The sequence below is a fragment of the Podarcis filfolensis genome (genome assembly GCF_964270895.1).
Source record: "Podarcis filfolensis genome assembly, chromosome: 1".
NCBI lineage: Eukaryota > Metazoa > Chordata > Lepidosauria > Squamata > Lacertidae > Podarcis > Podarcis filfolensis.
In genome coordinates, this window is record NC_139604.1 from 90,172,822 (window position 1) to 90,192,855 (window position 20,034).

Sequence of the window (20,034 nt, forward strand, 5' to 3'; positions counted from 1 at the left end):
CCTCTCTCAAAGAGAGCAGCCCAGGAGTGTGGGGCAACAGTGCACAGCTTGCCCACCACTCCCAAACCTTCCCAGGGGAAAGGAGAGGCTGTCGGCAACCCAGGAGGGTGTGGCAACGGCGCACACTGCACTCGGGTGATTCAGCTCCAGGGACCACACATTTGCTCCATAAGACGCATAGACATTTCCCCTTACTTTTTAGGAGGAAAAAAGTGTGTCTTATGGAGCGAAAAATACAGTATCTGGGGCAATGCTAATTACATAAAAGGCTCAACTTCTTATATATTATTTCTTGCCCTGACATTAACCATAATAAACAGGTCAAATTACAAAAGGCAAATACAATATGATAAGTTCATTATGTGGCCAAGATGTTAAGTGCAACTTATTCTCTCACCAACTTTAATTAGAGGATAATATGGGGTAGAGTCAGGAGTAAATACAATATATATATGTTCAAAAACCAGAGTACCTGAGTTTATTTCAACATTACACTGTACAGTTACGAAAAATTAACAAAGGTAAAACTTTATTGATATATAAAGCATTATGGACTCAAAAGCTTATAAAGAGAGTGATTGTTCCAATTATGTTATTTACTGAGATAGTTACCAAGAAAATTCTGAAATTTCAGCCTACGTTTCACTTCCAATTATATGGATTCTGTAAAACAGTTTTGAAAATATTTTCATCTCCTGCCAACACCTTTCTTCAAAGCCCAAAGCATAACTTGCTCATTTCTTCATATAATCCTGCCACACATTTGTTATTCTGTAGTACATGTAAAAAAGAGGGGTAAAAGGAAGATAATGATCAAGGAATTAGCTAGTTTTGCATTTGTTTTTTCTTGATGGTCTTTGCTGAAGCATCTTTTTCCAAGGTCTAAGCTTATTAAAAGAGGACAGGTTTCTAGCCAAAGACATGACACTGGGGGTTAGGTACACTAGATGAAATACAGCCTTCAATATTAAAATAGGGAAAAGGCCAAACTATTTCTTCCTTTATGTAGCTATAGGTTTGTAGCTAACAGTTCAAAAGAAAAGAGCCTTGAAATGTCAAAAGTCCACCACACAGTTGTCATTCCTTTCCTTGCTGTATTGCAGTCCAAGAGTATAATCTTCCCTTCTGTCATTGCAGTCTCATCCGTTTCTCTGGCGGTCCTTTGGTGCTGGTGCTCTGTTGGGTGATCTTAGCCGTGTCCTTCTCCTCTTGTTTTGTAGCTTCAGGGGTTGGCTCTGGCTCCTTCTTGATCTGATCCACTGGAAAAATAAAACCAAGAAAATCTAATTCTAACAACTTTATATATCTGATTCTTCTGTAAGATTGTTTTCCAATGCAAAACTGCCAGAATAAAGCAGTAACTTGAATTGCTGCATTCAGATTTTCTATTCATACTGGAGAATCATAGTTTCCTGCACCCAGAATGTTTATAAATAAAGTGGTGATTTTTTAGGGTCCCAGCGCAGGGGATCTCACTCTATCTTTCCCCACTCACTCTCTATAGTGAACATGACCTTAGATAGTGGCAATATTCTCATAAGCCTCAGCTGAAAAGAAAACTGCAATGTCTTTGGATTTGGTTCTGTTTAAAAACAATGACTGAATTCTCACCTGGAATGGGTTTTTCTCCAGACTTTTGCTGTGAAGAGGAAAAAGAAAAACAGTCACTAATAAAAAAATACATGCATCTGGCTTTGGCATGATCTTGCTATTGTCCTACTAAGAACTGCTGCCCTATATAAAAAACCATTTAGTTGATTTTTTTAATTGAAAAAAATCAAGTACAGCATGTCAATTAGACAACTTCTGTCTATGTATATGCTTGTTGACACTCTCAAATAATAGGTTTTTGAGGCAGAACTTAATTTTGCAGAAGCCAAATCTATAGCCTTGTGCAATGGCTTTCATTACACAAGAGATTTCCAAATTACATTTTTGCACAGGAAAATCAAGTTATATCACTTTTAATAATCACACTTTAAAAAATCAAGTAACATATGAAACCAGCTAACAAGAGATGCCCCCAGGTATAGGGCAGTATATAAATTCAATAAATAAATAGGCTGAAGATGCCAACCATAACAGATGCCAACCTTTAGGCTTGAATGACAGCTCTAACACCTACAGTACATAACCTTAATACATCCAATTGATGTACAGTGGTACCTCTGGTTACGAACTTAATTCGTTCCGGAGGTCCATTCTTAACCTGAAACAGTTCTTAACCTGAGGTACCACTTTAGCTAATGGGGCCTCCTGCTGCCGCCAGCGCACAATTTTTGTTCTCATCCTGAGGTAAAGTTCTTAACTCGAGGTACTACTTCCAGGTTAGCGGAGTCTGTAACCCGAAGTATTTGTAACCCAAGGTGTTTGTAACCCGAGGTACCACTGTATTATCAGTTAAAGTGTTAGCCCAACTAATACCTGCACAAACTTCGGGGGAAATTTTTGCCTCAGATCTAGGAGTAATGCATCTACACGTTGTCTCTGGAAAATGGAGCTTGGTTCTTCCTTTTTTTTGGCTTTGGGTTTGGCTTTATCTGAAAATAATTTAGAGATTATAATGAAGCATCCCATCAGAACATAAACTTTTAACTTTCTTTTATGTGTCCATTCTTCATTTACAAAATAAAGCTTCTTGTCTTCTTTGGTTGGTTAGTTTTGCAGCAGAAGTTAACATTTAATTTTCTACAACTTTCCAGAAAGGTTTCTCCCTTCTGCTTACTTTATATCTTCCCTAAGCTCCTTCAATTGATTTGGTATCCCTGCAGAATTAAATTAATGTAAACGTTCACTTCCATCAACAGTGCCCCATCCTACATGCCCAGACACCTAAAATGACACTGTGTTGACACCATTACTTTTCTGGAATGTTTTAACTCTTTCCAACTCCTGTGGTACATTCATTCATTCATTCATTTATAAACCAGCAGAACAGACAGGCATTTCAGAGAAGTCAACACACCAAGCCCAAGCCCACAATTTCTATCAAAGGAGAAAGAGCATGTATTTTAAAGCCTAGAATGCTACCTCGTTCCTCTTGATCTTTGAAATGCCACCAATAGCCTTTCGAAGGGTGATAGCGGCAGTAGGACATGGCTTCTTCAAAAGCTGACTGGATTCCATGTACTGCACTGAGCTTGAAAAAAATAAGTTTGTAACAAGATACATGATTTCCCACATTGTGCTATATTTTAGCCAGCCAACTCACAAAATAAATGCCATTATACATAGGTAGTCCAGTACTCTGAGTTTGGGGTGGAATCTCCCTGTACCTTCATGCACAGAGGCTGGAAGATTGGGAGGGGGATTGAATAATACCATTGAGCCAGATCTTTCACTTGGGAGGTGGGAACACATGGAGTAAATGCAAGGTAGTCTGCACATGCTCAGAAGTAATTTCTCTACTACATATACATCTTCAGGGATCAAATATCTCCATCTTCTGAAGTTAGGTAGTTGGTAACCATTGAGGGGGCCTTCTGAGATGTGGTACCCCACTTTGGGAACACTCCCTCTAAGGGGGGGAAACCTATTCTGATACAGGGCATATTCAACCTTAAACTTAAGAACAAGACACCATTCAAAAGTCAACAGTCCAGAACAACAGTAAATCTTCTTACTTCCTACAACACATACATTTTTCACAAAAGGTGGAGATCCTTTTTTCACACATTTTGACCCCAAACCTGAGGACAAACAAGGGGAAAAACCCCCAAAGCACTTGCATTGCTAATACCTTCATTATAAGAATACAGGACAGAGACTTACCACTCTGGAGTTTACAACTGACCCCAAGTCAGGGGCCTGATAAATCACTCCAGCAATAATGTAATAATCAGCCAGTGGGGTAACTATAAAAGAAAAGCACAACATTAGTCCAGCTACCAAAACACTAGATGAACAACTGTAATTGCAAGTGTATTTGGTACATCGGTCATGGGACATTCAAGCCTACTATCCAAAATCAAGCAGAGTGCCTAATTTCTCTCATATGTGGATCACACACACATGGCCCAGTAGGGCTCAGTTTGTGGGGGCTCAGTCTTCTTCCACTTTTTTTACTTTTGAAGCAAGTATTGGGGAGAAAAACTCAATGGTTAGAGCAAATCTCAACCCATGATTAAAACATGAAGAAAGCCGGGTGGGGGGGGGGCGGGATTGAATGCCTTTCTCCTCATGCTTTATTGCCAGCCCAACACTTGAGCAAAATAACATGGGAAAGAAAACATTTTGAGACTGTACAGTAATACCTCCATGAATGTCCGCCTCGTCTAGCGTCCATTCTGGCAAACGTCCGCGGCAAACCCGGAATTACCGGAACGGGTTACTTCTGGGTTTGCAGCTTGCGCATGCGCAGAAGCGCTAAATCGCACTTTGCGCATGCACAGAAGTGCAAACTGCTCTGTGCACGTGCGCAGGTGCGGCGCTTTGCCCTGCGTCCTTTTTGGCTAGTGGCAGGGGCTCCGGAATAGATCCTGGTTGCAAAACAAGGTACGACTGTACAGGCAAGCCTCAACCTGAGCTGTATATCGAGAACAAGGGAGAGGAGTATTCCTCCCTGTGTTTAGTGTGTGTCTGTCCCCCCCCCCATTTTTTAAAAGGGAAAACATCCACCTACGGTAGCCGCCTGCTATGCTTTCATCACATACCCGTCCATGTTAATATTGTCTCCAAGATCTCCTACATGGTGAAGATACATGGTGTCTTTTCATGACTTTACCTTTTTATTAAAATACCTTTTTATTTTCCCTAGACCTTTAAAAAAATCTGCTTTTTTTAGTCTGCTCTTGGCAATATTGCCATGCTGCATTTTGCTTTTGTTCTTTTATCCTTGTTACTTATGGGTATTTTTATTATTTCTTTATTATGCGATTGCACTATCCCCTGCCCTAAGAGAATTTTTAAACAGAAGGTACAAGCTGTAAAACTATAGAAAAAAATGAAATAAATGAATGACTGCTTAATGGTTTCAAACATTATGTTCCTACAGGACTGCTTTGTGTGCATGTAGGCCTTATTGTAAATTCTTTTTTAAAAATCCTGTTACTTTTCTTTTCTTACATTTTTCTGAATACCTGGGGAGTGTTTAAATGAAACATGCAAATGTTCACTAGGAAAAGGAAAAGAAACCTGCATCTGTGTCTGGATTATATCCCTGCAGACTACAGACCTTGTTTATATCTGAGAGTGTGCACTTGTAAAATGAATTTTAATGTTATTTTATATCTGGCTTTTACTTTCACTCAGTCACAGTATATGAGATAGGAAATTGCTGCTGTACTGCTCTCCAGGCTGCACCTGTTTACACTGAATTGCATTTGCCATTTTACTGCCCATTCACTCAACTTGGAGAGGTCCTTTTGGAGCTCTCTGCAATCCCTTTTTGTTTTAATGACCTTAAGCTGTTTTGTACCATCAGCAACCTGGCCTCTTCACTGCTCACCCTAACTCTGGGTCATTCATAAACAACTTGAGAAATTTAGATTCCTATACTTATCCTTGGGGGACGCTACTTTCTAGATGGCTTTATTCTCTGCTTCCTGCACCTTAACCAATTCCTGATCCACAAGAGGTCCTTCCCTCTTATTCCATGGGAGCTAAGCTACTCAGGAGTCTTTGGTGAGGTATTTTGTTAAAACGTTTTGAAAGTCCAAATGCACTGTGTCAACTGGATCACATCTATCTATATGCTTGCTGACATGCTCAAAGAACTCTAATGCATTAGTGAAACAGAACTTCCAAAAATTATTAATGATATTTTACAACTGCATTCAGAAGTTGTTCTGTTGGTTGTCACATCACCTGGTTTTTATTTATAATTATATATTGAGTTATATACTGCAGGTTTTGTTTTTAAGATTGACTATACAGTGGCTTATTGCTCAGTGAGGAGGAATTACTCCTCTTTACATACAGAGGTTAAACATGACAAGCAATACATAGTTATAACAAGTCATCAACACTGCTAAAAACATAAGACTGCAAATAGGCATGTTTTTACCAGCACTATTTGCCTTTTGCCACAAGGGGGCATTCTTTTACTATTTCAAAAAGGAAATTAGAGCATAAAGCAAAATTCAGGAAGAAAATGTAACCACAACATGAATTCTAGGAGCTAACATTTCTACCTATGCTTCTGTGAACAGGAAAACAAAAGCATGTGGAGCATTCGGAAGTATGCATAGGCTATGATCCTTTCCTGTGTGGGCACAGCACTAACACAGGATTCTCATTTCTGTCCATCCCCCCGCCCCCCCAAAAAGCCACAAACTAGTATGAGGAATTGGAGGTGGAATATGCACCTTCTGTATGCCCAGATTCCTCCCCGTTTGCTCAAGATATGAGAGCTCCAGAGGGAGGTTCACTTGATCAAGCAGAACAGAAAGCCTGGATGGGGATATACAGAGACCTCTTGTTCTTCAAAAACAACAAATCACTTCCTGTATGTGCACTGAGGGGAGGTTGGAGAACATAGATTTGCTTAGCCCTGTGAAGATTCCTCTGTATGTGAGCACTGCATCTGCACAGGGAAGCAACGTACCCATCCTTTTTTTTTGTTATTTGTTTCCATCTTGTCCTCCACAAAATACTGTGCAAATCCTTACCATGCGTCGGACTCTGTCTTTGCTGCTTACGAATAATGAAGAGAATTGGCTCTTGTGCATGTAAAAGGATATATTCCACTCCAACCATTTGACTGAAAGAATAAAGACAAGACTGAACAAGGAGATAAGACTACTATTTATTGTAGAGGCTAAAGAAGCCAACTGAAAGTACAAGTCTCCCACTGACTGATCATACCTATAGAATCATAGTATTACAGAATTAGGAGAGACCCAAAGGGTCATCTAGTGCACACTTCCAAGTGTGCCCCTCTTGGACCAAATCATGTAATAACTTGTCCTAGATCCTAGTAATTTTCTGACAGTCACCTGATGGATCTATTTGCTCTAAATCTATCGGGTTACATACTGCTGTCCTTAATAAATTTGTCACCAGCTGGACTCCCACCAAATTCACCGACAGCTTAACATCACCATAGGTAAAGGGACCCCTGACTGTTAGGTCCGGTCGCGGATGACTGGGGTTGCGGTGCTCATCTCGCTTTACTGGCTGTGGGAGCCAGCGTACAGGTTCCGGGTCATGTGGCCAGCATGACTAAGCCGCTTCTGGTGAACCAGAGCAGCGCACGGAAACGCCATTTACCTTCCCGCCGGAGCGGTACCTATTTATCTACTTGCACTTTGTGCTTCAGAACTGCTAGGTTGGCAGGAACAGGGACCGAGCAACAGGAGCTCACCCCGTCGCAGGGATTCAAACCGCGACCTTCTGATCTGCAAGCCCTAGGCTCTGTGGTTTAACCCACAGAACCATAGGATGATTTAAAATCAAGTGCTCATATTTGGATTTGATTAGTGTGGTTATTGGATTCTGAATCTCTGCAGGTTTAGAAGTGCAACACTATAAAGGATCGCAGCCACAAATTGTACTAACAAGGACTTCATTAGGAAATTTCAGCATATTCAAAAATAAAAGAGTTATCTTATTGTACAGCATTTTCAGAGCAAATAGAAATAAAAGACAAAGGAGATTTCAAGGTAACTGCTTACTAATGAGACCACTTAAATTACTCTCTAGGCTCTTTTTCCAATGTTAAAACAGAAACAGTGCTTGCTTCCTTGGGCTCATTAGTATGTCTTTCCCAATAAATATATTTGTTCATTGTTTATTTTGAATATACTTAATAAAGCTATCCTTTAACAGCAATAGAAAAAATTATCTGAAACAGTTATGATGTTGTTCATCTTGAAATGAATTTTAATTTAACATTAATTAAAACAATCTTTTATAGCTTCAACTTTAGTTGATGTTAAAATATGCAAACAACTGTGTTGCAGAGCATTCTATAATCAACAGGAAGGTTGTCAATTTCTCATATGCATGGAACAAAATAGATTACAAATGTAAATGCTTTAATCACTTTTGACACACAGTATCTTCTTAGTCATTCAACACCTACCATTTCAAAACAGAATAAGAAATTTTCAGAAGACCACCAGTTAACAGGCATTTCTCTAATCTTACATAAGCCAGAATCGGTGAACCCATATTTCATCCATAGCACAAGACAAATTGGGTAACTGTCTTCTGCTTATATAAAAGGGCAGGGCAAGCAGTTTAAGTGAATCAGCTGTCAAGGCAAAATAGGGACAAAGAGAGGGGGAAAGTTCTATCATCTCTGGCTTTAGTACTTCAATTGCTGGTAGTGTTTACTTTTCACAGGTGACAACTACCATTCTAAACCTCGTTTTATAACCGCAGGAGGAAACTTTTAGTCTCAACAGCCCAGACCCTCCTCTTTCCCCACTCCAGCGGGCCAGTTGTGAAAGGTGGGCTGGACTATCCTTCTGTCAATCATGTGGTGTCATAATTACATCAGGTGACTGGTGGGTGTTTAAGTCCCTTGCATAATGCTTCCAAAGCACGTGACAACCAGGTGGCTGTCGGGCACTTGGAAAGAGCTGCACTAGGAGCTTTGCCATCATTTCTCACACTCCAAGCAGTTTCCAATCACGCATCAGCCAGTTGGTTGTCAGGAAACTGGAAACTGCTTGAGAACAGGGCTTGCAAGCAATGCCAACAAACATATATATGAAGAGAGCTGTAGCACTTGGCCATGGTGTCCCTGAAACAAATAGGACCAAATAGGGAGACCTGCTGGGATGAATCAGGTCTGTAGGCTGAACATTCCCTATTCCTGTTTTATAGGATTACTTTACCAATGTCTAGCAGTAACTTACTTTAGGTGATCCAGCGATAGCCTTTGCATTTTGACCATTTCATTGTTGCACGTTCGATCATAGAATGGGTTGCTACGCTCTGAGAAATAATCCAACACACTTCCACTGTTTAATATTGGAATCCAAGCACTATCAACCCAGGAAATTCCCAAGAGGTTATCTGGAGGAGAAAGAAAAATGAATGGTTAGCACAAGTATAGTTACAATAGCGATAGTCTTCATCAGTGTGAGAGATTGTGTCTCACTGGTCAGCTACTGCCCACCTTAAGCCGAGCAGCCCTGGTCAATAAAATGCTGGTCCACCACTATCCACCTGCTTCAATGGGTGCTTGGAGCTCAGAGTATGGCAGGATCCCCAAGGACCTGCTCTATGGGGAACTGGTTTCAAGCACCAGGAAGTTGGCAGACTTTCTCTAAAGGGTAGTCAATCTCTCAACTTTGTATAAAACTTTAGTTGTTGCTGTTGTTTGTTGAATTTGTATACTGCCCTATACCTGGAAGTCTCAAGAAGGGACGAAGCACACAAGTTTTAAAGGTGAAACAGTTATTTTTAAAATGTAATGTAGAAAGTAAGGTTTGAGGAAGCACTAAATTAATATGCAGAACATGTCCTCTGTGCTGGCTTTGATATGGGGTTTGCAGCAAGGCAAGTGTAGCGATACTTCTCAATGCTTAAGAAAGTGGATGAAGAAAGTTTGGAGCCAAAGCACAACCATTTTAAACCACAGTGGGAATCACAGAAGTTCCACTTGACTTCCAATCAGTGTTAGAAACTGAGATATGAAAGCTAGGCGCTAAATGGCACCTTAAACCTACGTTATGGGCCCAACAATGGAATATCTAGGCACATATTTTTATAACTGGAATACAAAGCTGAAAATGAATGAACTGAAGCTAAAATCTTATATTCGTTTTTCACATGGTCTAGTCCTCATCTGAAGGCTGCAAAAAACAAAGCCATGCTTCCCCTGCCTGCCGTCCTAATATTCTTAAGAGGGTCTCTTCTCCAGTCTTCAGAGAATAGCCTACAAGCGGGGAAGCAGAAAAAAGTCCTCCTTTCCTTCCACTGTGCAGTTTTAATCTGAAATATTAGGTGCAGTACTGCACCCAGAGCTCAGAAACTGCTTGCTCTAATGAAATTCTTTTTCGCAAAAAGCACCTAGAACAATGGGAGTTTCCAACACAGCTTCCAATGCAGGAAATGTATCCATAGTGCAAGATAAAAGGGTATGCAGAAGTGTCAGAAACGATGCAGGAACATACAGTAATATGTTTCCACCAATACTACTTGCAAACCCAGGACTTCCACTGCAACTATTCTAAGGTGCATGTCTGACTGGAGAGGAAGTTTGAGTGAACACAGATTGATTGCACAGTCACAAAAACAAATTGGTTGCAAGAGAGCTCCTGAAATGAGACGAGCACAGATTGATTGCACAGTCACCAAATAAGCCCAAATATCACCTCCGTGTTGCGTGGGTGATCAGGACTCAACAGTTGACAGCTAGGCCGCAGGATCTTGCACTCAGCGGAAGCCACGTGGCATGTTCAACTTCTCAGGTGTGTTTGAAAACTGAAGCATTTACTTCCAGGTGTACAGCGTTCGTAAACCGAAATGTTCGTCAACGGAGACGTTCGAAAACCGAAGTACCACTTTACATTTTTTCAGCAATCTTATAGAAAGCATATCTAGATGCTTAGGAAACCATGATTAATGCAGCATAAATAGGGCTATGAATAATACATATGCTGCATCAACAATGTGCTGCTCAAACTCTTGCATAAAGCAGAGGCAAGCAAAGAGATGGCCTTATTATTATGTAAATGTGCCTTGCTCCATTCTACTGCTATAGAGAAAGGTTTCTCTCAATGCAGCAATTTACCTTCTTTCATAAAAGCAGATTAAAATGTGGGAATTAATGAAACCACAGATGCCACAGATTCAGCAATACCTATCCACAATATTTCTTTAGTATATCTGTTCACTGTGGGCTTCTACCCATACAGTGGTACCTGGGGGTTAAGTACTTAATTCGTTCCGGAGGTATGTACTTAACCTGAAACTGTTCTTAACCTGAAGCACCACTTTAGCTAATCCTGCTGCTGCTGCGCCGCCGGAGCACTATTTCTGTTCTCATCCTGAAGCAAAGTTCTTACCCTGAAGCACTATTTCTGGGTTAGCGGAGTCTGTAACCTGAAGCGTATGTAACCCGAGGTACCACTGTAGTACAAACTAAAATACAGGAACACTTCAAAAAGTCACTCCTTTATCTTCAAGTGCAATACAAGACGGGGGAAAGCATTCCCACATTAGGGAATATCAGTGGAAACAATGGAACCTTTCCTGTGAAATTAATTAATAAAGTAGGAATCTGCCTGCAGTGGAAAATCTCCACCTACACAGCACGGCACGAAGCCACTGCCATATGCTGATTTCGCAGGCGTAGAGGTTCAGCAACATATTAGCATGACACCTGCAAAAATCAGTGTCAAACAGAATGACTTGGAAAGACTAGCTTTGACTGCTATTTCTAAATACTTCTTAAAGTAACTACAGTGGTACCTCTGGTTGCCAACGGGATCCATTTCGGAGGCCCGTTCACAACCTGAAAAGAATTCAACCCGCGTCTGCACACACGCGGGTCATGATTCACCGCTTCTGCGCATGATGTCATTTTGCGTATCTGCGCATGCGCAAGCGCCGAAACCTGGAAGTAACCCTTTCCAGTACTTCTGGGTCGCCGCAGGATGCAACCTGTAAATGCTCAACCTGAAGCAAACGTAACATGAGGTATGACTGTACAGTCATACCTCGGGTTGAAGTAGCATCGGGATGAATATTTTCGGGTTGCACTCCACGGTGACCCAGAAGTAACAGAATTTCGTCGCCCGCGTATGCGCAGACGCTCAAAATGACGTCACGCGCGTGCATGGAGGCGGCAAAAACGCGAGCCCCGCGTGCGCAGTCGCGTCTTACATTTACTTCAGGGTGTGAACAGGGCTCCGGAACGGATCCCGTTCATATCCAGAGGTACCACTGTATAGCCAACTCAAAATGACTAAGAAATCCTAATCAATACAATCGTACCTTGGATCCTGAACGCCTTGCAAGTTGAACGTTTTGGCTCCCAAATGCCGCAAATCCAGAAGTGAGTCTTCTGGTTTGCAAATGTTCTTTGGAACCCAAATGTCTGCCATGGCTTCCTACTGGATGCAGGAGCTTTCTGCAGCCAATCAGAAGCCGCACCTTGGTTTCCAGATATTTTGGAAGTTGAACAGACTTCTGGAACAGATTCTGTTTGACTTCCAAGGTGCAAATGTAATCATTCTCTTCTTCTTTGAGGTGTCAGAAATTCAGTTTTAATCATTTCAAAAATAAACATTAAGCTTAATGCCTCAAAGTTGTCTGCACTTCAGGTTATTCTTATAACAAAAAATGATGCAAAATGGGAACATGTCATCCCACCCCATTGGTGTCCCACCCAGTGTTAGAAAATCAGATATATAAGCTAATCACCAAATGGTACCTTAAACCCGAGTTGTGACTGCCACAATGGTATGTCTAGGTGCCATCCCCCGCCCCCTGTGGAGATGATGATGATTCATTTCATTTCTATACAGCTTTATATTTTTTTAAAAAAATCTCAAAGTAGTTTACAACACACTAAAACACTTTTTAAAAATCCAGAACAAAAACAAATTCAAGCTTCAAGGAAAGTATTTCAGATCCTTCTCTAAGTGACATTTTGCTTTCCCCATATTTATTTGCCTACTTAATTTATATACCTGCCCCAAAGCAGAAGCACTCTAGGAAGCCAGTGTGGTGTTGTGGTTAGAGTGTTAGACTAGGATCTGGGAGATCAGGGTTCAAAGCCCCACTCAGTCATGAAGCTCACTGGGTGACCTTGGGCCAGTCACAGCCTCTTAACCTACCTCACAGGGTTGTTGTAGGTATTAACTGAGGAGCAGGGGAAACCATGTATTCCTTGGCGGGGGGGGAGGTGGGATATAAATGTAATAAATAAGCTCTTTTGATTACCTGCGTAAGAAAGGGGAGGCAGTCAAATGGAGATATCAGTTGCCAACTTGGCATCCAGATATCTCCACATGGTCATAATTGGACCCGCACTAGTCGCAAATGGATATTAATAATAACAATAAATCTCATCGGGGGGGGGGGGAATGGTACCTAGACACTCTGTTGCGGCAACCATAACCTAGGTTTAAGGTGCTATTCGGCAATTAACTTATATATCTGAGTTTATAACACTGCAGGCAACATGCCACTCTAGGTAGAATCTCAAGGATATATATAGTCCTCATGTAATGAAATAAAACTGAGAAGAGTACAAACCCAGAAATCCTTTCTGATTCAGTTTCAGTCTTTTTTTGAAGTCATCTGAATCTGGTGACTATTGCCACAGTGTGGAGTAGTGAACACGTTATTCGCTATGAAAGACCTGTTTCTTTCGAATTTGTCCTGAACCTCCTGGCAATTTCATTAGGTGATCCCGAGTTGTAATGTTATTAGCGTCTTTCCTTTCCCTTCCTTTCCTTTCCTTTCCTTGTTTTGTCTACTCTCTCGATAACAGAATAATGTTTATAATTTCAAAAGCCCTAAAGCCACTAACATCGCTTCTAATCTCAGCCGCAGATCGGCGCAATGTTACAATGTCTTTGGGCGCAGGACTTATTGGGAGTCTTATTAAAAAAAACGACAACGACACTTGATTCCACTGAGTCTTTAAAAATAAATAAATAACTGGAATTACTTTTATTCTGCGACTCCCACAAAGGTTTCGTCCACTCCTTTCCAGTCCTATGGAGACGACAGACGCCTGTCGACCCTGCTTTTTGCATCTGCCTCAGGGGCCCTGGCGGACATGGATGGCAAAATGGAGACACACGGGGCGGGAAGGGAGCCGGGAGTCAGTGGCCTGTCCTTAAACAAGGTGCCTAAGCAGATACAGTAAAGCAAAAGAATCCAGTCTCCATTACCTCGTATGTCCACCGCCGCCATGGTTTCAGCGCCGCGCGTCGCATCCGCCCCGGCGCAATTCTATGACCTCACCGCACCATAGAGAGAAGTTGCCTAGGATGCCGAGCCTCGGAGATGAGGAGAAGCGAATGGCTAGAGCGGCGACGAGAGAGCCGAGCGGGAAGTATGCGTAGTTGTTCCTTCAGCGACTGGAGGACTAAGGCGGTTGTGTTTTGGGGTTCCAGAAGGATTGCGCACCCCTGATGAGCGCTAAAAAGCAAAGGGGGTGAAATATAAATTTAGGAGTGAAAAGTAAAGGGTGTCTTTTTAAGGATTTACATTAAAAAAGTTTAAGGATGCGATTCTAGCTCCACACACGGGAACAAGTCCCATTGGATATCAATAGGATTTACCTCTTGAGTCGACGTGGTTAGGATTGCGCTGAAAAGTAAATCACACACACCAGCGCTTCAAATGCAACACATATGAAGTATATAATTGCATAGTTGGTTGCAAATCTAACCCGCCAAAAAAGAAAAGGCCAACGTGTATGCTTTCAACAGCACATTTACACTACAGAAACCAGGTTTTGGGGCATGGAAATAAGGACCAGGGAGTGGTGGCGTTTCTCATGTCTGCTAAATTTCAAATATGGTACTGTTGAAGTAAAAAAAAAAAAAGCAGAAACTCATGAACAACAAAAATTGGCAACCTTAATTACAGAGGTGGATTGAGGGGAGCACGGCCGATTCGGTTGTACTGGGCACGGAGCCACAGGGGTGCCACTACTATGATGAATGAAATGTGGGGCTGAAATTTGAGGCCCCAAGGTCTGCCACTCTAATTACAAACTATTTAATCTTAAGCCCAATACTCTACAAAAATGTGCTATGGAGCCCAATGAAACCATGCACCCTAAACTAGTTGGCTTGGCTTCGTTGCTTGTGATCTGACTCTGTTCTTTTAGGGTACATTCTTGAGAGGTATTACAGTGAGATGTCTTTTCAAAAATAAGTTCCACTGAATTAAGTTGGGTACATTCCAATATAAGTGGATATAGGATTGCAGCCTTAGAATGGATTGTCTGCTGCTTAACACCTGTAACCACTATTTTTTTCTCAAAAGTTGCACACACACTTTCCCCAGACCTGAATGCATTTCATCAAGTGTTTATAGGTTAAGGTTTCCTAATTCGTATTCATGATTATCATTCTACTGTCCAGACCCCTGTTGCTGAGTCAGTGTTTTTTCAGCTGTGCTTCCAGAATGAAAGGAGGTAAGCATGTGTGGCACCTGCAGAGGAACAACAAGAGGTAGGGGATTGCCCAGAATCTACATCAGAATTATTGGGTTTGCAAATCACATCCAGTGCAGAGATAGGACTACTGATCTATGGTAGACAATGGTACAGTTAGGTAATTTCAGACTCTAGGTTTAATAGTCTTGGGGGTGGGAGGAAGCTTTTTAGATGGCACTGTGTCATCTCTTACTTCTGACACTAGTGTTGCATGCCATACCAATCTCTGAGCAGCAAGAGATTCCCAGGGTCCAGGTGATTGCCCAGGGTTCCTGTTTCCTTTTGGAAATGAGGCACAGCTGAGACTGTGGTGTCTTTATGATATATGGCTTATTTGCATGTGCACGCACGCACACACACACACACACACACACACAGCCTGAGCCTGTGATGGAGGGGCTCCCAGCATTACACTCTGGCTTCTTCCATAGCTGAAGCTTTGGATTCAAACAGACTTCAAACATGATATAAAACATTCTAAACTCTCCACTCTGTTCCATAAAGTCTCCTTTTGTCTTCTACCTGACACAAAGCTGGAAGAGAGGCCCCCTCCCATTTTTATTCTGGCATAGAGCCTTTGCCCTTTGTCGCCTTTTAATGCCCATCTCCACAGCGAATTATTTCATCAGGAAGCATAGCTGTCCACGTTTCCCTTTTTTTAAGGGAAATTCACTTATTCCGAATAGGATTCCTCGCAAGAAAAGGAAAAAGTTGACAGCTATGTCAGGAAGCCAGCCTGGCTTATATTTTAACATTTGCTGGGTCCAGGGGTTAAAAGATCTGGCACCTACAAGCTTATAACAATAGTATAGGCCAGCCCTGCTGAGTTTGGTGGTCGTCCTGCTAATTCTGCTGACCAGGGCCTTGGCTTTTGTCCAAAGTCCTGTCCTAATTGCATCCCAACCCAGAAGAGGCTAATTGGAAGTAGGTATTACCATATCAGTGAATTATACAGGCACAGCGGGCAAGCCCATTGGTCGGTGAATACTTTGAATTCACAGGAGCCTTTCATTATTTTTAAATTTTATTTGTCATGACAGATTGTAGTTTCCTCATGGCACATAGTTTGTATTTACTGGCATAGGAAGAATACTTAGGAATGCTGCCTTCCAAACTTCAAAAGTATTTTGTAAATCATTGACCAACAAAGCTGATAATCTCGTTCTAGTTCATGATGGCAGATAAGAATGACAAAAGGGCTGGTCATTCTCAAAAATTCTCCTATCCATGTCTACTAAGAAGTAAGTCCTGTTGAATTCAATGGGTCATGCTCAGGTAAATAGGAAAGGATTCCAGCCTAAATAATGGTGGACACTTACATGTCTTTGATCCAAGAATCTTTCATAGCAATAATTATATCCTGTGGTGCATCTCTTAGGTGGAGGTGAGTAGGGATTAATCAGTGCTCATGTTTGATTTCAAAGTGCATTGCTAGCAAAGTTTAAATTACAGACCTCAAAAGCTACAGAAGCACCTGTAACATCTGGGCATCATGGGGAAAGGCAATGTCTACCAAAGACTAATTAGAAACATCCTGGGAAGCAACACTTACTATACCTCTATGATTCTCTATGTCTGGCAACAGATCTTGGTCACTTTCTAGTTTCTGCTGATACTGATTGGAGGATGCGGAGAAAATGGTTATATCTATATTTTGTTGTCCTCTTTATTAACTTCTCTCATTCTTACCTTAAATTAAGCTATACAAAGATGGGGGGGACTTGAAAGGAACACTCTTATTCTCTGTATTATTTTGGCTCTCTGTCATTCTCTGTTGTGAATGGCAAGAGCACCATATTGCAACAGAGTGGCCATATGTTACCTGCCCCAGCCCACCCATTTCTCTGTAGGGATAACACTGAACTATACGGAGGGATTATCAAGAGCCACTGATGTGCAGCCAGCACTGCCCCAATATTGCAGGTAGCGAATGTGGTGCCCTCCAGAAGCTGTTAGACCACAACTCTCTTCAGCCTTGCCCCAGGCAGCATGGCCAACAATCTGGGATAATTTATTATTATTTATTATTTAAATGTTAAACTGCTTTGAGCATATAAACATGATGGGAGTTGTAGTTTGACGGGCCCTATTCTACAGCAACGGATACTAACAGTGGACTTGTGTTACAGAGTTGTTGCAAGTCATTCCCTGGTCATTTCAATAGATAATGAGTTTCAAACAACTGCAGGGTAATTTAGTGCCTATGCATAGTAGAGGCTGTCAGACAGAACTGCATTTAGACATGGTGGAGATGTGCCAGGGTGTTTCTGCCTTTCCATCTGGTGGCCTCAAGAAACAGCAATCTGGAGATTGCTATAGTGGTCTGCACTGCAAGGCTGTCTTTGGCCATTCTCTCTCAGCCTCAGCTCCTTGTTCTCAAATGTAGAGGAATTAGACCTTTAAAAATAGGGCACAAGCATTTCAGCATGTTTTATGACTGATTTTCATTTTATAGTATAGCCTTGCTGGCTTTTATTGGTATTATGACTACTAGTTCTATGTCTTTTATTTGTTTGTATGCTTTTTTATTGTAAGCTTATTAGCAACTATACACTGCCCTGGGAATACTGAAGGGGGACTCTAGAAATTACTTAAATAAATCCCATCTCTCACAATGCCCCACCCCATGATCTGCAAAAGCAGATAATAATATTGGACAGTTTATTTCTAACCAAAACAAAAAAAAAAATTTCTTTCCAGTAGCACCTTAAAGACCAACTAAGTTAGTTCTTGGTATGAGCTTTCGTGTGCATGCACACTTCGTCAGATACACTGTGTATATCTGACGAAGTGTGCATGCACACGAAAGCTCATACCAAGAACTAACTTAGTTGGTCTTTAAGGTGCTACTGGAAAGAAAAAAAATTTTTTTGTTTTGACTATGGCAGACCAACACGGCTACCTTTCTGTAACTATTTCTAACCAGTTTAGTAAAGGGAACATACACAGCCAAGGCTTCAAAAAACAGACAGACAGACAAACAAACAAACAAACAAACAAGAAATCCTTTTCTTAATCAGAAAACCCCAGCCAGAAAGACCCAGAAATGGGACTCATAAAAGGTTCATTCAAATTTGCAATAGCAGTCCAGAGCTGGGAGATGCTACTTTAAAGGATAGTCCCCAAGATGACCTAAATGGCAGAGAAATGCAATTATATAATATAGAAATCCTTCCCCTCACCTGCACCTGGGATTTGATGTTATGATGCATTACGATATGTGGCTATGTTATGTAGTTGTGTGTATGCGGTATATGTTATTTTAGAATATTACTTGCTTCTTAAAATAAAAGCTGATGGAAGCTGGAGCTCAACAACCTCTGGATGTTCCCATCTATGTTCTGTGGAGCAGCAAAATTGCCCCCGCCCTCTGCTTAACTTTCATCTTGGTTTGTGTCCTGTTGGTCCATTTATTTCCATGGTCCTCAGTACCAGTGATATATTTTCAACGGATTTCCTAACCTTCTATGGAATGTGACAAATAAATTAATCACTTTTTCCAGAAATCTAATTTGCTCCGCCAGTTCTTTGCTTTGAAGCCTTCCTCCCTGCTGTCCTTTCATGTTATTCTTTACTAGTTCTGGTTGCCTGGTAACCCCAACCTCTATCTTTCTCTCTCACTAATTTCCTTTCCTCCTCCACCCCCTGCTCCCCTCCCTGTAATACATGATAACATTCATACGCACTGTAATATGTTTCTTCACCATCTGCGCCTCTTTGACGCTATCTCTTCCAAGACTGCCAAGTGACCAGCATATGGAGCTCAGCCTGTTGTTTTGCTTTTGCAAGAGATTAGAAGCCATTTAATGACCTTTTTTCCCACTGAGGGGAAGAAAAATTTACACAGCTGAGAAGGCAGAAGGTTTCGCCCTCATGTCTTCAAGCATCACACGACATCACCCTCATGCTTCCACTTCCAAAAAGCTGTGCCTTGCAGTTTGTAGTGAGGGCCTTTCCTCACAGCATGTTTCCCCTCTGTGTTTGCTCCCACACAGACAGCCTCCACACCAGGCGTAATAAGCATGTCCTTTGTTTTGAGTGTGCCCCTATATATTCTATATCCATATGCACAGGAAAAGCATGGGGGGCAGGTTGTACTGGGAGAACAAGCAGCCATAGCTTGCGGCAATCTGGAGAAGAGACATTGTGTCCCTGGGCTGAATCTAGACACAACAAAGAAGCGTTTCATTTTAAATTTGTAAATTTTCAGTTGTAAATTTAAACAGGGAAAACGGGTAGATAAAAATGGGACACCACGTTGCCATCTGGTGGCACAATGTTATATCACACATATGATGCATGTAAATCGCTTTTTCTTTACCAGTCTAGCCAAGTCCCTGGTTTCCATATAGCTTTGTACTTCCCTTTCCCTCATTGTTATTGCATGTGACAAGGACTGGGGGCAGACCTAACTTTTCCCTCAGGGTTTCCAGTGGCTATTTAATTGGGTTCTCCCTCCTGCTGCAATTAGTGAGAAATGGCCAGAGGAAACTGTTCCTAATTAACCTAGGTTGAAAAGATAGGTTGCATATCTTTGTGATATTCCCCTACAGAAAAAGAGTTGAGCAACAGAGCCCTGTAGCTGCTGCCTGACAAGCCCCTGGGGGTTACTGCAGAATGTGCTAAACAAACTTCCCTGCTTAGTGTAAGGGAAATTTGTGCTACTTCAGTCTGTGGTATATATAGCTATACCTCAGGCCTGGAGGCTAATTGTGGCCCTCCAAGCTTCTCTATCTGGCCCCTTGGAGCCACACCCTCTCCTTAGGCCATATACCGTATTTTTCGCTCTATAAGGCACACTTTTCCCCTCCTAAAAAGGAAGGGGAAATATGTGTGCATCTTATGGAGCAAATGCAGGTGGGAGGCTCTGCTCAGCGCTCCCTTTAAAGAGTCGCGTGGAGCATGTGTGCAGCTCTTTGGGGCTTTTTTTTCCTTGTTTTCCTCTTCCAAAAACT

General features: G+C 41.6%; 1 protein-coding gene across 2 annotated transcripts; it reads right to left on the reverse strand.

The window, feature by feature from the left end:
* Positions 1-451: 451 nt before the first annotated feature.
* Positions 452-13,951, reverse strand: MED6 (mediator complex subunit 6). Of its 2 annotated transcripts, none has more exons than XM_083607435.1 (8): positions 13,803-13,951; positions 8,805-8,964; positions 6,609-6,700; positions 3,772-3,854; positions 3,031-3,139; positions 2,425-2,540; positions 1,612-1,639; positions 452-1,259 (listed from the first exon to the last, which is right to left on the reverse strand). In XM_083607435.1, the coding sequence occupies exons 1-8, from the start codon at positions 13,822-13,824 to the stop codon at positions 1,129-1,131; spliced, it is 741 nt and encodes a 246-aa protein (XP_083463561.1). In that variant the 5' UTR covers positions 13,825-13,951; the 3' UTR covers positions 452-1,128. The 2 variants fall into 2 exon arrangements, with proteins under 2 accessions (XP_083463561.1, XP_083463560.1); XM_083607434.1 differs by having other exon boundaries at positions 13,577-13,833.
* Between the last annotated feature and the right edge of the window lie 6,083 nt (positions 13,952-20,034).

Excerpts from the sequence above, each read along its gene's own strand:
- MED6 (XM_083607434.1), bottom strand. The coding sequence starts at position 13,664 with ATGCAAAAAGCAGGGTCGACAGGCGTCTGTCGTCTCCATAGGACTGGA. Across the intron at positions 6,701-8,804 it reads CTATCGCTGGATCACCTAAA|TCAAATGGTTGGAGTGGAAT; the intron begins GTAAGTTACTGC and ends TTATTCTTTCAG. Across the intron at positions 3,855-6,608 it reads AAGACAGAGTCCGACGCATG|TTACCCCACTGGCTGATTAT; the intron begins GTAAGGATTTGC and ends TTTCTTTTATAG.